General features: G+C 36.8%; 1 protein-coding gene across 1 annotated transcript in view; it reads right to left on the reverse strand.

Annotated features, from left to right (window-relative positions):
• KIF24 (kinesin family member 24) overlaps positions 1 to 25,962 on the reverse strand; it is an 82,041-nt gene that overhangs the window by 37,988 nt on the left and 18,091 nt on the right. The window contains 5 exon segments of the mRNA XM_036898003.2: positions 2,302 to 2,389; positions 4,185 to 4,400; positions 13,428 to 13,525; positions 17,936 to 18,125; positions 22,486 to 23,118. Coding sequence (XP_036753898.2) covers positions 2,302 to 2,389; positions 4,185 to 4,400; positions 13,428 to 13,525; positions 17,936 to 18,125; positions 22,486 to 23,093 — 1,200 coding nt within the window. The 5' untranslated portion in view covers positions 23,094 to 23,118.

Below are 25,962 nucleotides of genomic sequence, written 5' to 3' on the forward strand. Positions count from 1 at the left end.
TTAAATTACAAATTAAAACTACAGTGAAATATAATTAAACAACTCTGGATTGGCAAAAACTTTTTTTTAATCAATAAACAGTATTGATTATAAACTAGATATAGAGTAGATTATAGAAAAATGAAGAGCAGTAGGTGTGTTCATATAATGCTTGTGAGTCTATACTGCATGGGAAAACAGTTGGCATCATCTAGTGAAGTGAAAGACACACATGTCCTCTGACAACTATGTCTACATCCTTTCACAACTAGATATATATCCTAGAAAACTTACATTCTGTTGTGAAAATTAATAACCTCACTGACAAGGCATCTGGGGGCCTGCAGGGGGGCTCTCATGCCCACCAGGTCATGTCAATTACAGAGCCCACTGGAAAAAGAGATGGAACACCTTATAACGCATACTGTTTTGGCTACTTTACTACCCAGTAGAGGAGGGAAGAGTTTCTGCCTCCCCCAGCAACAGCACCATCAGAGACTGTCACAACTCAACCAATAAGAAGCCACAACAGGTGGGACTCCCAGTTTCCTCCAATGGATTTTTTCTTTGACAGTCCCCCAGTTCTCTTCCTTTCTTCAATACAAGAGCACTACTTTCCTTTGTTCTCTGGACTTGTTTGCGGTTTGCTGGTCCTGATCTGCAGTTCTCTGCTGTCCCCAGATAAACCCATTTTGCTAGTAAAATCACTGACATTTTAAAGGTTAACACTGTGTGCTGAAGTACATGCATAAGGACATTCACTGCTGCATTGTTAAAAATAGCTCCAAAATAGAAACAACCCCAACTGTCTATTAACCTTAGAATGGTTAAATAAACTGTGGCATATTCATATGATTGAAAACTATAAAACAAATAAAAACAAGCAAAATTATAGCAATATGCAAAAACATAGATGGAATTCAAAAGCATAATGTTGAACAAAAGAAGCAAGACAAAAGAATACACACAGTGTGATTCTATTCATACAAAGTTAAACAGGCAAAAACTAAGTTATGTAGTCTATGGATGAGTACATAAGTGGTAAAACTATATACAAAGAACAAGGTGATAAGCATAAAAGTTAGGATTATAGAGGGGTGTGACTGGGAAATTGTTTAGGGAGCTTGTAGGTTGCTGCAGTGTTTTATTTCTTATGTGTAATTGATTATGTGTTTGTTTCTTTATACTATACACATTTAGCTTTTATATAGTTTTCTGGATAGTGCTATTTTTCACAATAAAAATGGTTAAATAATTTTTTAAGTTAGAAAAAAAGCCCTCTAATGATCTAATTTAATATGCCACAGTTTATTTAACCATTCTAAGGTTAATAGACAATTGGGGTTGTTTCTATTTTGGAGCTGTTTTAACAGTGCAGCAGTGAATGTCCTTATGCATGTATTTCAGCACACAGTGTTAACCTTTAAAATGTCAGTGATTTTACTAGCAAAATGGGTTTATCTGGGGACAGCAGAGAACTGCAGATCAGGACCAGCAAACCGCAAACAAGTCCAGAGAACAAAGGAAAGTAGTGCTCTTTTATTGAAGAAAGGAAGAGAACTGGGGGACTGTTCAAAGCAAAAAGTCCATTGGAGGAAACTGGGAGAACCACTGCATTAAAGGGAGGTTCACCAGAAACTTATTTATATAAAAGTTAATACATTTTTAGGGAAAAAAGTCTAAATAAACTGTTAACAATGGACATATTAGTAGGAGTGGGGAGTTGTGTACAGTAAGTTAGAGGGGGCCTTTATTTTTCTATCTTCTTATATAGTTTTATAATGTTTAAATTTAATAATGAGCAAGTATTACTTTTGTTATAATAAAGAGAGAACTTTTAATTAAAGAAGTAGATTTAAAAATACCTTTGTAAGGATACAGCAGAAACTACTAAAACTAGTTGCTTCAGGAAAAAGGAATGGAAGGGATATATTAATTGTATCTTTTGAATTTTGAACTCACGTGGAAGTATTGCCTATTAAAAATTAAAAAAATAAAAAGTATTTTTCTCTAGCAGCTTTTCCCAGAACCCACTGCCATAAAAACATACATAAGTGGCCTCTGAAACTGCCCATGAGTATCCTCTCATGCACTAGGTTCTCCCACACACCTAAAAACTCTCTCTGTCATGGCACTGAGATAACCACCCTGCTGAGAAAGGAGCTATCTTCTTAGAGGAGGCCTCATATTTTATAAATGTGAAGCGGCATGCTTGTCATTGCTCTTTGCCTAAATCGGAGTCCATTTTACTGCTAGACAGCAAACCGAATTCCTTTGCTGTCCTTAGGCACTGTAGTGGGGTGAGAAAGAAGAAAGTGTTACCTCTAAGAGAAGGTCCACACTATCCACCTGAAGCTCCTTCAATCCCACTATCTGTACCACGTGCTTGCTATCTTCTCTTGCGAAGAGCCTGCAAATGCATGAACACAGTTGAATGGCACACCTGCTGTAATGGACTCTGTTTTTGCCTCCCCAGAAACCATTCTATCACACCTGCTATTTGAGTGTGATTGATGTGCATTCTCTCCCCCAGCCCCCATACCTACTGACCCCAGCCGTGGACTTCAGGGATGGTCCTTGATTGTTAACAAATCAGGATCTTTGGCTACAATTATAAGAGTCATCATATAATCCTGATCTATGCCAATCTGTGGATGGTATATTCCCAGCTACAGTAATTAATTCAGGAGAGGATATGGGATCTCTGCTGGGTTCAATCAGTTGTCAAGTACATGGGAGTAAAGCTTTCTCTTTCTGGAAGTGAAGGTATGTGGGCCTGGGAGAAGTGGCAGCTATTTTGTATCCTGACTGTCCCTTCACCCAAACAACAAACCACACACACACACACACACACACACACACAGCACAGCACAAATTTTATTTTATTATTTTATTCTCATGCCAAATGTTCTTTAAACCAAGTGACCATTCTGACCAGAAAGGGCTCTTACTAAGGTTATCAGGGCTTGGAAGAGAAGCCATGACTGAGCTAACTTGAGGCTTCAAAACCAACACAAAGCACAAAAGAAAGACAACTCTTCCCCAGAGCAACCCTAGAGTATTGCTCTCCTTTATTTGACAGTTGTTATGTCAGGACTGAACTCTGAACACCTGTACATTCTCTGAACTGTGGCATTCTCAAAGATTCCCTTTCCTTTGGAATAGTCCACAGGATGGTGGCCTAAGCCCATTCACTGGCTTCTCCAGTTATGCTCCCCAATATCCTAGTGCCCCTCTATGGTGGGGGCCTGCCCTGTCACACCCTCCTTACTGAAATGGAGCTGCTTCTCCACTCCCACGCCCCATTCCAGGGCTTGCCAAGCACACGAGGAACTTGCACAACCTTTTGCACAGCTCCAGAGGGGCTTGGGTATCTTTGCTGGGGGCTAGTCTCTTTCACTGATTTGGTTTCCTTCTACCACACTCAGCTTCAACTCACTTCTCTCCACCTGGTGTGGCTGCACCAACATGTCTCAGGTCTAGTTAATTCTGTTATGACAACCTTTTATTCTTCCACTTCCCCTACTTCATCTCTCCTCCCTATTCTTCCAGTCAGCCAATGTCTTCACAACTTCTTTGCCTCCTACTCAGTTAAAGTCATCAGTTTCAACCTAAACAAACTTTTTATGCTAGAAAAATACAAAAGGGATTTAAAATCAGTTACTGAATAGATTTCTAAATTAATTCATTATGCTGCAAAAGCAATAGTTTAAGCTTTATGATAGTTAAAAGTATAATGTGAAAAAAAGATTTTCTTTTCTTTTTATTGATTTTGAAAAACCATCATTAAGTTTAGTCTAAGATTATTGGGAGAAAATAACAAGAGCAAGTGGAAAACATTATTTATAGTTCTTCCAGTGTAATAATAGGTCAAAAGAAAAGGAAGGGATTTTAAGTGCATGTTGATTTCCTGACTTACTGAAATTATGACCTTTTTCATAGACCAAAATAAAAGGGATAGTCTTTGATAGCCATTGAACATTGATCACTTTAAAAAATACTAACAGAAGGCTAATTTACATTTTTCTCTAGCTGAACTGACAGTTTAAAAAAATATGTCATCTGATTCAGGAGACTCATTTCACAAAAGGGCATTAATTAATGTACCAAGGCATCTCATTAAATTCCATGATTAAATGATTCTGTGAGACTCTGGCTTAAAACAAAGATGAACAGATTTACTGTTTCCTACTCATAACCAGTACCTTTTTCTTCTGTTTAGGAGGTCATAAAGCTGTCCGCAGTAGATTTCATAGAAGCTGATCCACACAAAGAGGTGCCTTCTTGACTGGGACACTTCTAGGTGCCTGAAGATATCTTTGGCAGCAAGAGCATACAGTCCTGGGTTCTGATGACTTCCTATCATGGTGTAGGTCTTTCCAGCGCCTGTTTGTCCATATGCAAAGCAAGTGGCATTGCCTCTAGGGGATGAATCATTTGTATTACTTATACATATGAAGATAGCAGATGTTAATCTACGTAGATTTTTAATGATAAAAGTCAGGTAAAAACAGAATCCTTGACAAAATTCAGCTATGAACATATAATTATTTAAAAAGAGGAGGGTTTTACATTATAAAATCATAGAAAGAGAAAAAAACATTCTCAAATCAATACATGAGTTTTCTTATAGGAATTTTTTAAGGAACTGGTTAACACCATAAGACAACTCTGGAAGATAGGGAAACAAGGACCCCTTGCTAGGTGCTTTAGAGGACCCCAGAGGATACAATTTTGCCTTACTCCTGAAAAGTAAGTTTGGTCAAAGAATAGAGAATTAAAATAAATACAATAAAGAATACAGGATCATACACTAAACAGGATGGTAGTGATTACTCATATGAATTCTAAAGAAGTTTGAACAAGTGAAATCAATGTAAGTAAAATATTTGAGGAAAGACTCCTAAAAGGGCTTCTGTCAGGGCCTCAGATTTCACTTTAATAAATTAATGGTTACTTGATTTCTAAGATCCCTTCTAGATCTAATGCCCTATGATTCTACATAAGAATCATTATTCTTGCATATGGGTGGGTACATGTGTGAACACACCTTATATATGAGTGTGAAGAATTGCAGAGTAAGAGGTGGAAAGAACAACTGGCAGACCAACCTGCCAATCACAATACATTTTAGGAGGAGTTGAAGCCAAGATTACTTGAGGATTGTGGGGCCCAACTATGTAGTGCTAAGTAGAGAATGAACATAATGTTAGGTAGAAAGTAGCTATTGCAAACTCTTGAACAGGAATCACATGTGTTAATGATAAAAGTAGCTACTCACAGCAAGAAAAAAGTCTATGTACAGATACAGAGGTAGGGGGAAGCTGGAGTTAGGCTGAAAGATGAATAAGAAGAAACAGACCTGAAGCCAGACAGAAACCAAGGTAAGAGTATTATGACAAGAGCAAAGGAACCATTAAAGTGTGAGAATCAAGAGATGGGAACTGATATCAGATTTAAGCTGCTTGAGCTGAGATCAGTTATTCCTTGAATCCCGACTCCCAGCAATGTGGACACTTGAATACACAGGCAGAGGGCCAGTTAGGTAAAGGATTATAGGAGAAAAATTTAAATACAACAAAGATCAAGCAGAATTAGAGTAAACAATACAATTTACCTTATTTTCTGAACACTTCAGTGATGAGCTTTTTGAAACCAAAAACCAAAAAAACCCACAAAAAGACAAATATGGGCATGAAAAAATCTCTTATTATGCTTTACAGAATAGATGCACTTAACTCACAACTCTTATTTTTTATTGGTAATGTCTTCACATTGAAATACTTATTTTAGAAATTCCCTCTCTCAAAAAGCACTCCCTAGATTTGGTTCACAAGAAATTGAACCTGAAAGATATTTCACTTTTTACGGCTCACAAAAAAATTTGTTTAATGACCTCTGTATAATCAATAAAAAGACAACACAAAAACTGGGCAAATGAAGATAGTTGAATGACCAATAAGCCCATGAAAAGATGCTCAGCATGACTAGGTATTAGAGAAATTCAAATCAAAACCACAATGAGGAGGAAGGAGCCAAGATGGCAGCGTGAGTAGAGCAGTGGAAATCTCCTCCCAAAACCATATATATTTTTGAAAATACAGCAAATACAACTATCCCTAAAAGAGACACCAGAAGATACAGGACAACAGCCAGGCTACATCTACACCTGCGAGAACCCAGCGCCTCGCAAAGGGGGAAGATACAAGCCGCGGCCCGGCGGTACCCAAGCGACCCTCACCCCAGCTCCCCCGCTGGAGGAGAGGAGTCGGAGCGGGGAGGGAGAGGGAGCCCAGGACTGCTAAACACCCAGCCCTAGTCATCCACACTGGGAGCACAGACACCCAGTGCTGGTGTGCTGGATACTAGGGAAACAGGACAGTAAAACCTGCAAGCGGGTCTCTGAAGCTGGTGCCCCTGGGACAAAGAAAAGCGAGTGCTTTTTGAAAGTCTTAAAGGGACAGGGACCTCACAGCTAGACGGAAGCATCCCAGGACACTCAGCCCAGCAGCTAGGAATCCCAGGGAACTCTGGGAGCCCTAACCCCCTGGGAGGCAGCGCAGCTCCTGAGGCCCCTCACAGTGATAAACAGCCTCCTGCCCATTCCCCCTCTGATGCAGTTCTGCCATAGCAGAGCAGCAGCCTGAGAGAGGCCATGCCCACAGCAACAGCGGAGCTTACTCCACAGAGGCCAGGCAAGAATGAGAGACCCCGTCTGCGCTTAGCTGCCCAGCACAAGCCGCTATGGGTCGCTGTTCTCCAAGGAGAGGAAGGCCACAAACCAGCAAGAAGGGCCGTTCTCCCAGCCGACACACGCACCAGCTCCACACAACTATCTCTATTGCCATGAAAAGGCAGAAGAATTTGATCCAGACCAAAATCACAGAGACAACCCCTGAGAAGGAGCTTGGAGGATAGACCTAACCAATCTCCCTGAAAAAGAATTCAAAAATAAAGGTCATAACCATGCTGATAGAGCTGCAGAGAAAAATGCAAGAGCTAACGGACAAGGTGGGGAGGGAGACTACAGAGAAAAAACAATCTCTGGAAGGATATAAAAGCAGAATGGATGAGATGCAAGAGGCCATTGATGGAATAGAAACCAGAGACCAGGAACACATAGAAGCTGACACAGAGAGAGATAAAAGGATCTCCAGGAATGAAACACTATTAAGAGAACTGTGTGACCAATCCAAAAGGAACAATATCCTTATTATAGGGGTACCATAAGAAAAGAGAGAGAAAAAGGGATAGAAAGTGTATTTGAAGAAATAATTGCTGAAAACTTCCCCAAACTGGGGGAGGAAATAGTCACTCAGACCACAGAAGTACACAGAACTCCCAAAAGAAGGGATCCAAGGAGGACAACACCAAGACACATAAAATTAAAATGGCAAAGATCAAGGACAAGGACAGAGTTTTAAAGGCAGCTACAGAGAGGAAAAAGGTCACCTACAAAGGAAAAGCCATCAGGCTACCATCAGACAGAAACCTTACAGGCCAGAAGAGAATGGCATGGTATATTTAATGCAATGAGCCAGAAAGGCCTTGAACCAAGAATACTGTATCCAGCACGATTATCATTTAAATATGAAGGAGGGATTAAACAATTCCCAGACAAGCAAAAGTTGAGGGAATTTGCCTCCCACAAACCACCTCTACAGGGTATTTTAGAGGGACTTCTCTAGATGGGGGCACTCCTAAGGCTAAATAAATGTCACCAGAGAAAATAAAATCACAGCAAAGAAAGCAGACCAACAAAATACTAACTAAAGGCAAAAAATAAAATCAACTACCCACAAAAGCAGTCAAAGGAAACACAAAATAGCACAGAATAAAACGCCTAACATATAAAGAATGGAGGAAGAGGAATAAGAAGGGAGAGAAATAAATAATCATCAGACAGTGTTTATAATAGCTCAATAAGCGAGTTAAGTTAGACAGTAAGATAATAAAGAAGCTAACCTTGAACCTTTGGTAACCAGGAATCTAAAGCCTGCAATGGCAATAAGTACATATCTTTCAATAATCACCCTAAATGTAAATGGACTGAATGTACCAATAAAAACACACAGTAATAGATTGGATAAAAAAGCAAGACCCACCTATATGCTGCTTACAAGAGACTCACCTCAAACCCAAAGACATGCACAGATTAAAAGTCAATGGATGGAAAAAGATATTTCATGCAAACAACAAGGAGAAAAAAGCAGGTGTTGCAGTACTAGTATCAGACAAAATAGACCTCAAAACAAAGAAAGTAACAAGAGATAAAGAAGGACATTACATAATGATAAAGGGCTTAGTCCAACAAGAGGATATAACCATTATAAAAATATATGCACCCAATACAGGAGCACCAATATATGTGAAACAAATACTAACAGAATTAAAGGAGGAAACAGAATGCAATGCATTCATTTTGGGAGACTTTAGCACACCACTCACTCCAAAGGACAGATCCACCAGACAGAAAATAAGTAAGGACACAGAGGCACTGAACAACACACTAGAACAGATGGACCTAATAGACATCTACAGAACTTACAACCAAAAGCAATAGGATACACATTCTTAAGTGCAATGGAACATTCTCCAGAATACAGCACATACTAGGCCACAAAAAGAGCCTCAGTAAATTAAAAAAGATTGAAATTCTACCAACCAACTTCTCAGATCACAAAGGTATAAAACTAGAAATAAATTGTACAAAGAAAGTAAAAAGGCTCACAAACACATGGAGTCTTAACAACATGCTCCTAAATAATCAATGGATCAATGACCAAATTAAAATAGAGATCAAGCAATATATGGAAACAAATAACAACAATAATACAAAGCCCCAACTTCTGTGGGACACAGCGAAAGCAGTAATAAGAGGAAAGTATATAGCAAGCCAGGCATATTTAAAGAAGGAAGATAATCCCATATGAATAGTCTAATGTCACAATTATTGAAATTGGAAAAAGAAGAACAAATGAGGCCTAAAGTCAGCAGGAGGGACATAATAAAGATCAGAAAAGAAATAAATAAAATTGAGAAGAATAAAACAATAGAAAAAATCAATGAAACCAAGAGCTGGTTCTTTGAGAAAATAAACAAAACAGATAAGCCTCTAGCCAGACTAATTAAGAGAAAAAGAGAATCAACACACATCAACAGAGTCATAAATGAGAAAGGACAAATCACAACAGACCCCACAGAAATACAAAGAATTATTAGAGAATACTATGAAAACCTATATGCCAACAAGCTGGAAAACCTAGAAGAAATGGACAACTTCCTAGAAAAATACAACCTTCCAAGACTGACCAAGAAACAGAAAATCTAAACAAACCAATTACCAGCAAAGGAATTGAATCAGTAATCAAAAAACTACCCAAGAACAAAACCCCCAGGCCAGAAGGATTAACCTCGGACTTTTATTAGACATGCAGAGAAGATATAATACCCATTCTCCTTAAAGTTTTCCAAAAAATAGAAGAGGAGGGAGTACTCCCAAACTCATTCTATGAAGCCAACATCACCCTAATATCAAAACGAGGCAAAGACCCCACCAAAAAAGAAAATTATAGACCAATATCCCTGATGAATGTAGATGCAAAAATACTCAACAAAATATTAGCAGACCGAATTCAAAAATATATCAAAAGGATCATACACCATGACCAAGTGGGATTCATCTCAGGGATGCAAGGATGGTACAACATTTGAAAATCCATCAACATCATCCACCACATAAATAAAAAGAAGGACAAAAACTACATAATCATCTCCATAGATGCTGAAATAGCATTCGACAAAATTCAACATCCATTCATGATAAAAACTCTCAACAAAATGGGTATTGAGGGTAAGTACCTCAATATAATGAAGGCCATATATCAGAAACCCACAGCCAACATCATACTGAACAGCGAGAAGCTGTAAGCTTTTCCTCTCAGATCAGGTACAAGACAGGGATGCCCACTCTCCCCACTGTTATTCAGCGTAGTACTGGAAGTCCTAGCCATGGCAATTAGACAAAACAAAGAAATACAAGGAATCCAGATTGATAAAGAAGAAGTCAAACTGTCACTACTTCCAGATGACATGATATTGTACATAAAAAACCCTAAAGACTCCACTCCAAAACTACTAGAACTGATATCAGAATTCAGCAAAGTTGCAGGATAGAAAATTAACACAGAAATCTGTGGCCTTCCTATACACTAACAATGAACGAATAGAAAGAGAAATCAGGAAAACAATTCCATTCACAATTGCATCAAAAAGAATAAAATACCTAGGAATAAACCTAACCAAGGAAGTGAAAGACCTATACCCTGAAAACTACAAGACACTCTTAAGAGAAATTAAAGAGGACACTAACAAATGGAAACTCATCCCACGCTCTTGGCTAGGAAGAATTAATGTCGTCAAAATGGCCCCCCTGCCCAAAGCAATATACAGATTTAATGCAATCCCTATCAAATTACCAACAGCATTCTTCAACGAACTGGAACAAATAGTTCAAAAATTCTATGGAAACACCAAAGACCCCGAATATCCAAAGCAATCCTGAGAAGAAAGAATAAAGTGGGGGGGATCTCACTCCCCAACTTCAAGCTCTACTACAAAGCCACAGTAATCAAGACAATTTGGTACTGGCACAAAAACAGAGCCACAGACCAGTGTAACAGAATAGAGATTCCAGACATTAACCCAAACATATATGGTCAATTAATATACGATAAAGGAGCCATGGACATACAATGGGGAAATGACAGTCTCTTCAACAGATGGTGTTGGTAAAATTGGACAACTACGTGTAAGAGAATGAAACTGGATCACTGTCTAACCCCATACACAAAAGTAAATTCGAAATGGATCAAAGACCTGAATGTAAGTCATGAAACCATAAAACTCTTAGAAAAAAACATAGGCAAAAATCTCTTAGACATAAACATGAGCAATTTCTTCATGAACACATCTCCCCAGGCAAGGGAAACAAAATAAAAAATGAACAAGTGGGACTATATCAAGATGAAAAGCTTCTGTACTGCAAAAGACACCATCAATAGAACAAAAAGGTGCCCTATAGTATGGGAGAATATATTCATAAATGAAAGATCCAATAAAGGGTTGACATCCAAAATATATAAAGAGCTCACACACCTCAAGAAACAAAAAGCAAAGAATCCAATTAAAAAATGGGCAGAGGAGCTGAACAGACAGTTCTCCAAAGAAGAAATTCAGATGGCCAACAGACACATGAAAACATGCTCCACATCGCTAGTTATCAGAGAAATGCAAATTAAAATCACAATGAGACGTCACCTCACACCAGTAAGGATCACCACCATCCAAAAGACAAACAACAACAAATGTTGGCGAGGTTGTGGAGAAAGGGGAACCCTCCTACACTGCTGGTGGGAATGTAAATTAGTTCAACCATTGTGGAAAGCAGTATGGAGGTTCCTCAAAAAACTAAAAATAGAAATACCATTTGACCCAGGAATCCCACTCCTAGGATTTTACCCTAAGAATTCAAGAGCCCAGTTTGAAAAAGACAGATGCACCCCTATGGTTATCACAGCACTGTTTACAATGGCCAAGAAGTGGAAGCAACCTAAGTGTGTGTCCATCAGTAGATGAATGGATAAAGAAGATGTGGTACATATACACAATGGAATATTATTCAGCCATAAGAAGAAAACAAATCCTACCATTTGCAACAGCATGGATGGAGCTAGAGGGTATTATGCTCAGTGAAATAAGCCAGATGGAGAAAGACAAGTACCAAATGATTTCACTCATATGTGGAGTATAAGAACAAAGAAAAACTGAAGGAACAAAACAGGAGCAGAATCACAGAACCCAAGAATGGACTAACAGTTACCAAAGGGAAAGGAACTGGGGAGGATGGGTGGGAAGGGAGGGATAAGGGCAGGGAAAAAGGGGGCATTACAAATAGCATGTATAATGTGGGGGAGGCATGGAGAGGGCTGTACAACACAGAGAAGACAAGTAGTGATTCTACAGCTTCTTACTACGCTGATGGACAGTGACTGTAATGGGGTTTGTGGGGGGGTCTTGGTGAAGGGGGGAGCCTAGTAAACATAATGTTCTTCATGTAATTGTAGATTAATGATAACAAAAAAAACACACAATGAGATACAGCTTCATACCCATTAGACTGGCTAAAACAAAAAATATTGACAATACCAAATACAGCAAGGATACAGAACTGCAATTCTCATACATTGCTGTTGGAAGTATGGGAAATTGTTTGATACCTTCTTTTAAATACATACCTATCCTATGTCCCAGAAATTCCATTTCTAGGTTTTTACTCAAGATAAATGAAAACAGGCCCACAAAAAGACCATACAAGAATGTTTATGTAGTTTAATTCATAATAGTCCAAAACTGGAAACAACCCAAATGTCCATCAACAGGAGAACTGATAAACAAGTTGTGGTATATTCATAGAAGGGAATATTACTTACTCAGCAACAAAAACCACAGAAACATGCAACAGCATGTACTAAATCAAAAAATTTTATGCTAAGCAAAAGAGGCTAGGCATAAAAGAACATATATTGAACTGATTCTATTTCTATGACATTCTACAATAGGCAAACTCTATAATGACAGAAAGCAGGTCAGTGGTTATTAAGACTTGAGGTTGGAAGTAGGGATTAACTAAAAAGGGACACAAGAGGACTTTCAGGGGTGATGGAAATGTTCTACATCTTGTTATAGGTATTGGTTACTTGGGTATATACAAGTATCAAAATTCATCAAACCTGAATACTTCTTAACATTGCACATCTTATTATAAATAATCACACCTCAATTTTTTAAAGTTATAAAAACTATTTTTAAAAAGTCAAAATATTCTGGAATTAGCAACCGTAACAGGTTATGTGGCATTTTCTACCCATACCTGCCTGCATTTTAATTATACAATGGGAAGTCCCTAGTGCCTTTTCTGTCCCGTTTAATGTTTACTAAGTGTGAATAATTATCTCAAAATTAAAAAAACACATCTATGAAAAATGGATGATAATCACTTATCTGTTCCATCCAATGAAAATATTAACTGCATTATAGCCAGAATACATAATTCCTTATTATCAAAAGTTCAAACTAACTACAACCACTTTAACCTTTTTAATCTGAGGACTTTGATGAAATTAGGTTGTTGAGAGCTTATATTTTTCCACTAAGCACAGAGAATATCATCAGTTTAAAAGGAAATTTTGCTGAAAATCTGTGAATGTGTGGCAAATTGTATAGAGACATTGCACTTTTCAGAAGGGTCTAATTTCAATTCACTACATCAAAACACAAATTCATTTTTACTTCAAAGGATTGAAAAGCATAAGTGATATTTATTAAGAAATATGATTTATAGAAAAATAGAAAATAAAAAGCAAGAGAAGCAAATATTACTATCATACCCATTGAAAATATGCTGAATGAGTGGGTGAGTAGTCTTCATGTATACTTCCCAATTGGTGCATGCCTCACCAAAGACTTCATCAAAATAAAAAACATGCTGAAAAAGAAATTTGATTTTTATAGAAAGACACATTTTCTGGACTTTCTTTACCACTATTCTAGTTACAGATAAAGGCACAAATGCATTTTTAATTAATAGTAACCAATGATGACAAACTTAGAGATAAACAAGCAATCAATAACTCTCAAATGACAGGGTCTTCTTTTACTTGAGATCTCTGTAGACATGTTCTTACAGTATAAAAACTAAGGCACCCAATTTTTGTTCTCTCTTATGTGAAGTCCTCTTAAACTGAGTACAAGAGCGAGCAAATTCTCCTTAGGTCTAGGTGAAGAACTGAATTCTATGGGATTATTCTCATAGCCCAGGTGGGGCAGTGAACCTGAAATTTTGGGGGAATTCTAGAGGAAGATCTCTATTCCATAGGTTATATATCTTAACTTTTAATTACATAAACATTTATTATTTAGCTAGTACCTGAATATTCAGTATAACTGCAGTAGGCACGTCAAGAAGCCCAAAGACATAGGCATTACCCTACCATTTCCCCAACCCTCGCCTGAAGATGTTAATCCAGACAAGTATACAAATGACGATAAGGTAGAAAAGTGTGAGATACAGTACATGTTGAATTCAAAGAAAAAACATCTTCCTTCTGATTGGGAACAACACTTTGAAAAAGACTGCACTGAGAATGGGCCTAGGGGAAGAAAAAGAGTTTGAGCAGTAGAGATGGAGGCAGGGCAGGTTATCGTGGGCACAGGGAAATTTGAGCAAACAGTCAAAGCAGGAAAACACAAAGAACGTTAAGGGAACAGGGAGGATTCAATGTGGTTGAAATTAAGCTCCTGGTAGGCAGAAAGGTGAAACAGAAGGCTAGAATAATGAGTTAGGACTATGTGGTTGGGGTCTTGGGACATGAGCTTTAAGGGAAGGAGTGGAATGCTCACATTTAATTTAGTAAACAATGGGAAGACAATTAAAACCTTTGCAAAGGAAAGGGATGATTTGAGTTGTTTTATTGAAAGATTAATCTGGGTTCACACTGTTAATGGACTGGGAACAGGGACACTAGTAACACAGTGGTGAGGTAAGAAGGGTCACAAATTAGATGACAATGAAAATAAAGAGGAGATGGACACATGAGAAATTTGGCCATTGCCTGAGTGTGGGGAGCAGGGGAGAGAAAGGAGCCCAAGATGACTCCCAAATGAAAACCATGGTAATCTGGAAAAGAAGAGATAGAAGAACCCATTCCCATTAAATTAGGTCTGGAAAGCATTAGTTCAGCAGCCATAATTATTTGCATGATTTAGAGGCTTAAATGTTGGCAGCCTAACTATATATGAGTTAAGAAATACTAATAATTTCAAGCCTGATTGTAGCATAATAATGGCAATATATACCCAATGAGAGATGGTGCCCTATCTTCTACTACCTTTTGGGCCTGCTCTAAATATCCAGATAAGGAAAAATTATATGGTCAAATCCAGAAAAATGGACTTGGACCAATTTGTCATGAGTCACTCTATCCCAGGTTCAATTCTGTATCATGTATCATTACATTAGAATGGAAATGTGTTAGGTCATCTGAGAGGAAACTGGGGCCCCAAATTTGAATTTATCAGAAAATTTCTCCAAAAGTTAGTAGGTAAGAAAATAATGTATCTGTGCAACATGATAAAGAGACCTGTGAACTTTTAGTAGTATGAAAAATGCAATAAGACTTTAAAGAACAATAAAATGTTTTTAACTGTTAAAGCTGGGTGACAGGTACATAGGGATTCATTATACTTTTGAATAAGATTGAAAATGGCAATAATAAAGAGCAAACATATTTCTAAAGTTCAACTTTAATGAATATGATTTACATCCAACTCATAACTGGTCTTTAAGCAAGGAGACAAATTAATTCATTGCTCAAATAACACCACAGGTTTTTATAGTTTAAGTACAAGATCTTTCTCCAGAAAAGAAAACAAAAATGAATATAAGTAAATGTGAGAATTTTTTTCTTTTATTTTGTGAAGTATATGCCTTTTCTTCCTCTCTATAAGTGCTTGTGAGTAATTTTAGCTCTTGAGTAAAAACTTTAGAAAGCACCTATTGATTAAAGGAATTAGTATCTTTCCAATAGGATTTAGGTACTGACTTTTCCAGCACTTTTGTAAGCATCTTTCATGAAATATATGCATACATGCAAATTATTATAATTAAAAAATATATATAATATGATTCATAGTCCTTTCCATCGCATACTTTGATCATACTTTGTGAGTATGCATTAACACCTACTTTAGCCTTGATATAATTAGACTTCCATAGTTTATTTTTTAAATAAACTTTTTCAGATTATAAAAGTAATATGTATTTATAGACTATCTCTGGAAAGATACACTTAGAACACATAATACTGGTTGCCTTCTAGGAGGAAGTGGGATTACTGCATACCCTTTTGTTCCTTTTGATTCTGAAATAGGTGAACCTATGCTATTCAGAAGATTTTATTTTATGTAAAAGTAAGACAGCTGGTTGTAGAAAAATTTAAAAACATGGAAAACAACAGAGAAGAAAATAAAATTTCCTGTAAATCTTACTACCTGAAAAGCCACTGTTGACTTTTTGATATATTTCAATACCGTCTTGTTTTTTGAAATATATTATTTCCCTATTTAAGAAATTGGATTAAAACAGATACAGATTTGTTTCCTTTTTCCTCCCACTTATTATGTTGATATAAAATTTAATGGTAGGTAGGATTGCACATTATATGTATATGATCATCTGTCTATACTAAGTAACAAAAGATTTGAAAGGAAAGGATATTTAATTAAATGGACAAACCTATTGTTTGAGTTCCTGAGTAAGTGTCAAAATGAAAACCAAAGGTCTAGGATCTTTATTTGCTAAGTTTGCTCTGAACTTCCCTTTTCATCTTTCTAGTTATGTAAGGAAAAAAGGGGGGAAGCCTTCCCAGCACTTTTATATTATGGCATTGATAGGTAAGGACTTTGACCTATGAGAGCAAAGGTCCAAAGTTCAAATAGCAGAGAAAGCACTACAGAAACTATGGATATTCAATAAGTATTGACCAATGGTAATGACAAAGAAGTAAGGTTATTGTGTTTGGCAATAATGGAAAAATACAAAAAGATAAGATGATGGTTCCTTGAGGGAATTACTGTGACAGAAGCATCATTAAGGATGTCTTTGGTAGTAGTCATGGAACTAGACAGCATTACAACTAATTGGTCATTTAGACAATCTTCAAAATAAATACTTCCCACCTAGACCTAATAGATTGTGCATTGATCAGCAATCAATAAGGCTGTTAAAGTGATTGGGTTGGTTATACAGTTGCTTAGTAATTTAGTGCCCATTATTAAAGACTCAGTGGATTACTTTGAATGTCATTGTGAAACTCAATTTTGGTAACCAAAGAAAAAGAAGAACAATGCAAGTGTAAAAGAGGGGAAAACTGTTAACAATTTGACTTCAGTGTTAAAGGATTTATTCCAGTAGAGTAAGATGTCAGCTGACTAAGGTGAATTGCTAGCACACCAGATTACTCACCATTTGCTTGCTTTCTAACAGTAACTTTATTTTGAGGCAAGAGATAGAGAATAATATGAATGTTTAGTGAGGCAGATTCAGAGTAAAAGAAACTAAATTCCCAAATTTTTCCATCTGGTGGATATCCCATTTTATTCACATGCTCCATAATTTTAGGAGTACCTAAATTACAATATTTTTCATCTATGGGGTTTGCTGCTTCTGTATGAGACTGAAGAGTTATCGGAAGGGTACCTGTCCCTTAAATGTTAGATGTGAAGTTATGCACCTGGGATTATACTTATTTGCTGCAATCCACCCTGTACAAAGTGGCCTGCTCAAGAGCCCAATTTCCACCAAATTAAGTCCAAGCCCAAAGACAGCTGAGAATCAAAATAAGCAGTTGGTTGGCAATCTGGGGCTTTGTTGCTCAAAAATCTATCTTCCAACATTGAACTCCAGACTCACACTGAGCAGACATATTTGCACTGTGAGAGTTGGGCAAGAATTGAGACTAGCTATGTGGCCATCTCATACTCACTCTGGGGCATATGCCCAGTGACAGGTTCTGTCTACCACCAATTCATTATTTAAATCCTTTGTATGCCTTCATTCTTTTTTGCTGAACATGCATAATTAAACTCATGTAAAGCAAGTAAATGTATGATGTGACTGTTGCACTAGAGATGAGGATTTAATTTTTGTAATCCCCATTTCACTATGTTTTTCAAATGAAGGCCTAAGGTATCAATAATTTAATACAATGTCACATCAGGAATTACTGCCAACACCCAAACCAGAAACTGTATTTTAGGATTTGTATGCTGCCACTTAAAAAGCAAAAAGTTGACACATATAATAATTAGTTCCAGACACAAAAGGAAAGTATCTTACCTGCAGAATATATTGTGTGAGGTCAACTGCTTCTTTCTTCTCATGAACAAGTAGAGTTTCTTTGTCTTCTACAGTAATAATATTAATTTCTCCACGATGTACCTCCCTCATGCCCAGAGGGCGCTTTCGAACACAAACTCTTATTTTCTCCATCTCAGTCCAAGGATTCTCTTTCTCTGAGGTGTTATGTCTGATATGTTTATAAGAGGGCTTTAGTTTTTAATAATAGGATAAGGCCACTTAACAGGTCAAAGAATCTGTACATTTTGTTATATATTAGTTTTGTTTATATTTTAGTTTTGTTATATAATAGTTATATGTTATAATACACAAATATTTGTTACATTTTTATATATTACGTCTACTATGTATACATACCTACTATATATATCATTATATATATATATAATATACATATATCTAATATACATGACACTGAGAAAGTTCTTTTATTAGCTAAATCTCCCTGATTACATCTATCTCCATCCCTACTCCATCCCATCACTTGCCCTGTCAAAAACAAAATAAACAAACCCAAAGACCTAAGGCGGGCTTTAGGTCAAAGACTTGTGTGTGGCTTCTAGGTGTGGTCTTCGAAAAGGCTTCGAACAATGGGTGATATATGTTCCTTATATCCCCCAAAAAGGCTGGTTAATCCTCAACTCTAATGCTGGTACCACTCTTTCAAGGCCCTTACAAGACCTAAACCCATGTCTCTTGCTTCCTGTCAATCAAATTCTTGCACATTTACTGTTTTCTTGACCATTCAATCTAATTTCTTTTTTTATCCTATCTTGGTTTACTAAATACTTTGAATTAAGTGGTAGGTTTCAATGTTCTTTTCCCCTATTCCTCCCCAATTGTATTCTGCCCTTCCCTTTGTCTTGTTCTCTTATGTCCTCTTTTTGTCCACCCTGATATGTGTTTGTTAGAACATAATCCTATATTTCTTCTCCCCAGGACAATTTTATGGCTGGTACTGTCCACCACCAATTCACTTTTATTCAGATGCATTTTGTCTCTGTCTCTGACTTCAGTGAACTCATTAACCTTAACATCCAGAATATTTGAGGCAATATTCCTTGGATAAGAGAGACAAAGTTCATCAGGTTTACTTGCTGAGCCTAATGGTGGCACATATGTATACATTTAAGAACTGACTACTTATCTATACAGAGATTCCTATTAAGCTAAGTAACAAAAAAAAATAGGACTCTTGGAAATAGTTTTATCAGGATCAATGCCTTTGGTGCATATACTAAGAATGCCTTAGTAAGACAAATTATTATCTCCCTTTACACTTCAGAATTTGATGAATAGCCCCTAAAAAGCCTTTTATAAATTTTATACAAATATTTCACTATATAATTATTTCATATCAATTTCAATTTTATGAGCCCTCCAACTGTCTGGAAAATTATTTTTTTGCTGGGATCTAAATTAGTAAAAAGTAGCAAATAAAATTTCTAGTATAATGCAGAAAGGACTACTCAAGACTTTTGAAGATTTTTTTTTTAAACCAACACATAGCAGACTTTTAAAAATGTACCATTTTGAGGTTAAATGGCAAAATCTTGACAATCATTAAAAGTGAATGATGCAAACAATGGAATACTATTCAGCCATAAGAAAGAAAGAAATCCTGCCATTTGCAACAACATGGATGGAGCTAGAGGGTATTATGCTCAGTGAAATAAGTCAGGCAGAGAAAGACAAATGTCAAATGACTTCCCTCATTTGTGGAGTAAACAACGAAGAAAAACTGAAGGAACAAAATAGCAGCAGATTCACAGACTCCAAGAAGGAACTAGTGGTTACCAAAGGGGAGGCGTAGGAGAGGGTGGGTGGGGAGGGAGAGAGAAGGGGATTGTGGGGTATCATGATTGGCACACATGGTGTGGGGGGGTCACGGGGAAGACAGTGTAGCACAGAGAAGACAAGTAGGGACTCTATAGCATCTTACTATGCTGATGGACAGTGACTGTAATGGGGTATGGGAAGGGACTCGATAATAAGGGTGAATGTAATAACCACATTGTTTTTCTTGTGAAACCTTTATATATATCAATGATACCTTAATTTAAAAAAAAGTGAATGATGCAGTAGACTGATAGACACTGAGAAGTGACTAGTGGTTACCAAGTGGGAGGTGGTTGGGTGGGTTTGGGGGGAGGGTGAAGGGGATAAAGGGGCACAATAATTCACAATCACAATATAAGTTGGTCACAGGGATGGTAGTATAACATGGAGAACATAGTCAATGATTCTATATATCTTTCTACCTTGATAGACAATAACTGCACTAGAGAGGGTGAAGATTTAATAATATGGATAATTGTTGAACCTCTATGTTGTATATTTGAAACCAACATAAAATTGTATATCAACGATACTTCAATTTAAAAAAGTGAATGATGGACATATGGGGGTTTCACTGTTCTATTCTCTCTTCTTTTGCATATGTTTGATAGTTTACAAGAAACAAAATTCTAGTGCAGCATTTTAACAAGGGCCTTATGTCAAAATCTCTCATTGCTGGTGAGTACCAATAACCCATCATATAAAGGTAATCAAAGAGGACAGAAAATGTCCTTTTCAAAAATGACCAGGGACTAGGATGGATGATATGGACAAAAGAATTGCAGTTTTCAAGTTCAAGGGGAAAAAGGAATGAATATTCTTCTCCTAAGAGGCTCGGTTTCAATGCCCAACGTTCCCTAGAAGAAATAAGCTGTATCTGTCTGACACGCAGAGAATTAGGTCTATTCAAGATCTTAAATATGTCAGGCCAACCAGTGTTCTAAATGCCTTAGACTTTTATTAAGATTCTGAGGCTGGCGATTTATTCTGAATGTACCTGATCTGAGGCATCCAAAGAGAATGCTCTTTGGATAGGATTACTCCCTAACAGCAAGCCTTAAATTGGTGAGAGAGTTTCTCAAAAGTTCTGAAACACTGACTCCTACTTAGGGTTTGGGTGAAAAGACAATACTGAGGATTACTGGGGAAAATGTTCTTTCTTACCTCCATTTCTCTAATAAAGAATGGGAAGAGTAAGATAATAACTACATTAAAGGTGGGAAAGCTCTGGGTTTGTCATGTATAAACGTCTCTAAAAGAACTTATTTCACCATATGGTTGTTTGTCTGTCTTCACACTTACCCTGTCCCCTAAGAGTCTATAAGTCTCCAGATAGCCTAATTATCTTTATAGCTACAATCAAGCCTAGCAGAGGTGGTACTTAATATTTGCCAAATAAATGAAATAGCAGTATTGAAACTAAAATATCCATTCAAACCAAATAAATAATGCAAAATGATGTATTTTTCTATTTATAAATAATTCTAATTTTTATTTTTATATGTTGTTCAATCAAAAGACCATAATATTCAAGAAAAATTTGTCTTTTTACCACTGAGCTAACCAATAGGACAACAACAATCTTGGCTTTGATGGTCATGGGGCAATCTGGTCTTCTCACAAAAGAAAAAAACAGTACTATCTGCTCTGCTCAACCAAACCCTCCCCCCTAAAATCTCTTTAGAAACACTATAAAACTCACATATTTCAAATTACTAAAGGTATTTTTTCCTTTAAAATCGGATCTTCTATTTTGGGTGGGGGGATAAAGGAATTGGCTGGATATGAGATGAGATCCTCTGAAACCTTGACCAATATAAGACCAGATGTAAGTATCTTGTTTTAAGGTATGAATAATAGCCTTTTTTTAAGAAATAGAAAATGAGGTTTAAGAATGTATTTTGTTTCTCCAAACTCACCATCTATAACTTTTAAAATAACAAACAAGCAACACACTATTTTTAAAAGAACATATTTTCTATTATACCAATATTAGTATTAGGGGTTACTCAATATCTCTGCTCTTGGGGACCTTATTTCAAATTCTAACTTAAAGCATTAGGTTAAAACAACTTATTCTCTCCCTAACTTTCAACCTCTAAACTCCATCAAAAGTGTCTTACTCTTTGCAATTACCTAAACAACCTGTTCATCCAGGCCTGGAACTGTAGCACACACTCAGGGCAACATTCCAATGTGAGCAGGTAAACTAACTGCTCCAAAGACCTACTTAATTCAACTTACATGCTCTTTGTTTTTAACTAAGCTTTATGTCTCCTGGTTGGTTTAAGTGAATTTGACAGCCTTATAAAATAATCCCTTGGATTGTATAATTTTTTTTCCCCATCACAGAAGACTAGTTAACTATTTTACCTTAATGGATGCACTAGGTATGTCATGTTACACTATAATAAATAATAGAAACAGGTCTGCTATAGGAATAACAGCAGATCCTGGCAAGTAGCATATGTTTGATGTACATGAACAATATCATCTTTCTCCCATCTGGAAAGTCCCAACTCCTCATTAATTTTCCCCCATCAAGGTATTTCTATTGTCGATGCCGAAGCTGTTCACTATCATTTTCTGAAAATAAGGAGTAGTTGCTCTCCCCTGGTCATGAAGACAACCTTTTCCTGAGGCTACCCTCCCTCCTTCCAAAAAAATGAGCTATAAAAATAAATTATTACCTGATACAAGAATGAGGGATTCCATAATTATACCCTGAAACATGAGAGACTCTTTGAATGATGGGAATATCACAATCCCCTAGTACTGGAGAAAAATGATTTGATGAAAAGAGTGAAGTGTTAGTTTCTGTTTGCACATGGGCATCAGCAGCTGTGGCATTCAGGATTCTTGTTTTTGTGTGGTATTGGGAATCTTCTGGTAGCATGTGCTGCAGCACTTTTAGGTAACTAGACTTCTGTTCACTTGCAGAAAAATCTGTTAAGTTGCACATTTCAAACCCATCATTGCTGGTAGTTCTGTCTTTGTTGTCAGCAGGAGAATCAAAATGTAGTTGCCTGCGAGGGCCAGATCTGGATTCCTGAGGCTTGATGTACTGAAGGTGCTCTGGACTACTGACTAGTTTATCCTCTTCCTGCATAATCTTAATGATTCTGATAAGTTGAAAGAGACGTTTGCGGTCTTTCATGTCATGGACTCCCAATTTGGAGTAGTCTTTCATTGTAACCTTGGCTAATTCATCTATTTTTTGAAGGCCAAGGGCAGTAAAATGAGGATAATACTGTGCAAGTTCAGCTTCACAAAGACATTCATACAACCAGGATGTCATTTTTGTGAATAGGTTTCTATAAACTCTGAAAAGAAAAAAAAAAAGCCATTCACTTGAAATATAATATATATAATACAATTATTTATTTAAAAAATGAAAACCCCAAAACAAACAGGCAGAAAAATCCACTCAAGCATACCAAGTTTTCAATAAGTGTATTTTTCTTCTGAAATAATCAAACATCACAGTGTATAAGCAAAGATGCTATGATGCATTATAGTAACAGATGTAATTTTGTTCATCTGTGTAATAAAAATAGATCTTAAACTGTATATCTACATAGGCACATGCACACACACAAAACACAAGTCACTTACTTATTTCTAGGGAGATTTTTCCAACCTTGCAACATCTACATACCATGGTGTCAAACATACCAAAACTACTGAAGCCTTGTCCCCAACCACTGATTGCAGCAGGACTAATTTTAGATGTTCAACTTAATGTCAAGGCATGTTGCACAACTGTTTCCCGTGATTAATGAACAAAGGCTATGAACTCTTTCAGAATAGAAAGCAGAATTAAATAGCAATCCACAGATGACTATAAACTAATATAACTTAGAGGGAATCACATTTGTGTCTGTGAGTACTGGTAAAAGTTAGTTGAATAAAGAGGTAAAAACAACATTAATTCAGAATCTACTAATTCAGAACTCCAGATCAATCTAAAAGGTAGTTGGTTGTAGATATCTATGTGTATGGAATGTAAATTTAAAAATTTGCCTTGGAAAGTAAGGCAAAATTTAAAAAGTAAAAATTTGTAAAAAAAAAAAAAAAAAGTAAAAAGTAAAAATTTGCCTGGTCAAGGTTGCATATTAAAATGCTTAAAAAATTTTAACACCAAGTTATTTAGTTAAACAACAACAAATGATGTAGTAATAACACATAATCCTGGCCTATTACTAAAGTCAAGACCTTGAGGAATTCTTTACACTCCTGTTTTTCAAGTTTATGAGAATATTCAAAAGTAAGTAAAGTACATTCTTTTTAAAAATAGTTTTATAATTCAACTTCAAAATTCGATTAGTTAACTATTGGTAAAACTTTTCTATTTTTCATTTTAATTTATACTTTGCCTTCGTTCTAGGAGAAACAGAGGTCAGGGCTGGGTAATAAAGATTATTAAAGCGCCTTACATAATTAACTTTAGAGGAAATGTTACTTAGGCTACAAGGGGCTAAGTAACACATCCTAAAATCACCCTGCCCTTTTCTACTTGTGGTATGTTGAGGGTGGAAAGGAAGGCCATGAATTCTTTGCAGGTCCTTCCATCAAGAGTTGGAGTCTACTTCTCCCACTGCATCTAGGCTGGCCTTTTGACTTGTTTTGTCCAACAAAACGTGGTGGAAGCAACACTGTGTAACTTCCACACCTAGGCCTCAAGAGCCCTTGCAGCTTCTACTGTTCTCTTGCAAGTCTGCTGCTGCAATGTGAAGAAGTCTAACCAACAACCATCATCAAAGCCAGACATGTGAGAGAAGCCATTTTAGACTATTTAGTTCCAGTGGAGCTATCAGCTGACTGCTGCAACATGAGTGACCCCAGGTGAGACCAGAACCACCTAACCCAAATATCTGATTCACAGAACTGTGAGCAAATAAAATAGGGAATTGTTTTAAATCACTAAGTTTGGGGGCAGTTTATGATGACACAGCATTAGATAACTGCAACACTGCTTCTATGCCTTTTAAATGTTGCATCTTTGCCTGAAATGTTCGACACCCTCTGCCTACTAAAATGAGTTATGCCCATCCTTTTAACATAGCTCTCAACAGCTCTCCCCCACTCCCATGCATAATGTCTTCTTCCATTCCTCAGCCTCTTCTACCATTTTACTACCAAGCACCCTATGCAGTGGTTAAAGGAGGACACCAATCCCTTTACTATTGTTTCTTCTACCTGGACTACCTCTCTTCCCCAGGAAAAACCTTATTTATATTTTTCTTCTTTGAGGTATGTCCTAGCAGGGATAGCTGGCATTTCCCCTGTGCTTCAATAACAATAGCAGCTAATATTTACTGAACACTTATTATGTACCAGGCACTGTTCTAAGCACTGCTTGTTAACCTCCAAACAATCTCACCTTTAGCAAGTGACTCATTAAACATCTCTGGAACTCATTTTTCTCAACTGTACAATGGGAATTTAGAGTCTCCACAATGATACTTTTGGCAAGTAACTTATTTAATATCTCTGGAACTCAATTTTCTCAATTGTAAAATGGGAACTAACAGACTCCACAGTTCCTAGCATTAGGATTTAATGAGAAAATATTTGTAAAACTCCTAGCATGATGCCTAATACATACTTACTGCCCAGTAAGTGTTGGTAGTTATTACTAATGTAATTGTAATTTCTTGTATTACAACTATTTCACCGCCTTGCACAGAACCTAAAACAGAATAAACCTTCAAAGTTTTGGAGTGTTTCAAGTTATAACACATATAAAAGCAGTTACAATCCCCCACGTGGCTCAGCCTAACCCAGGGGAACTGATAAAGTACTATGCAGTCTTTTCAATTTCCACAGGCTGTATGAGATCCTCTATTTCACATACCATTCCCTCATTGACATACCAAACATTTCCCAACCCAACTCTGATAATCATGGCTCTACTGTATCCCTTAATCACTACCTGCAAGACTGACATATGAATTTTGCAATGCTTGGTTATCCCATAATACCATGTGAGGGCAGATGCCAGAGATAGCAGTAATCTGGACATGCAGATTAAAGTAACCACTGCCATGCTTCTACATAACTCAGCAGTATTCTACCTTTCTGAGCTCTACAGTTAGGACTGTATTCTTTTGTCTTAAAAGTACATGTTCTTTGTACCACATTCCATTTTACAAAGGTCTGGCCCT

This window comes from Manis pentadactyla, chromosome 3 (genome assembly GCF_030020395.1).
Source record: "Manis pentadactyla isolate mManPen7 chromosome 3, mManPen7.hap1, whole genome shotgun sequence".
Lineage (NCBI taxonomy): Eukaryota > Metazoa > Chordata > Mammalia > Pholidota > Manidae > Manis > Manis pentadactyla.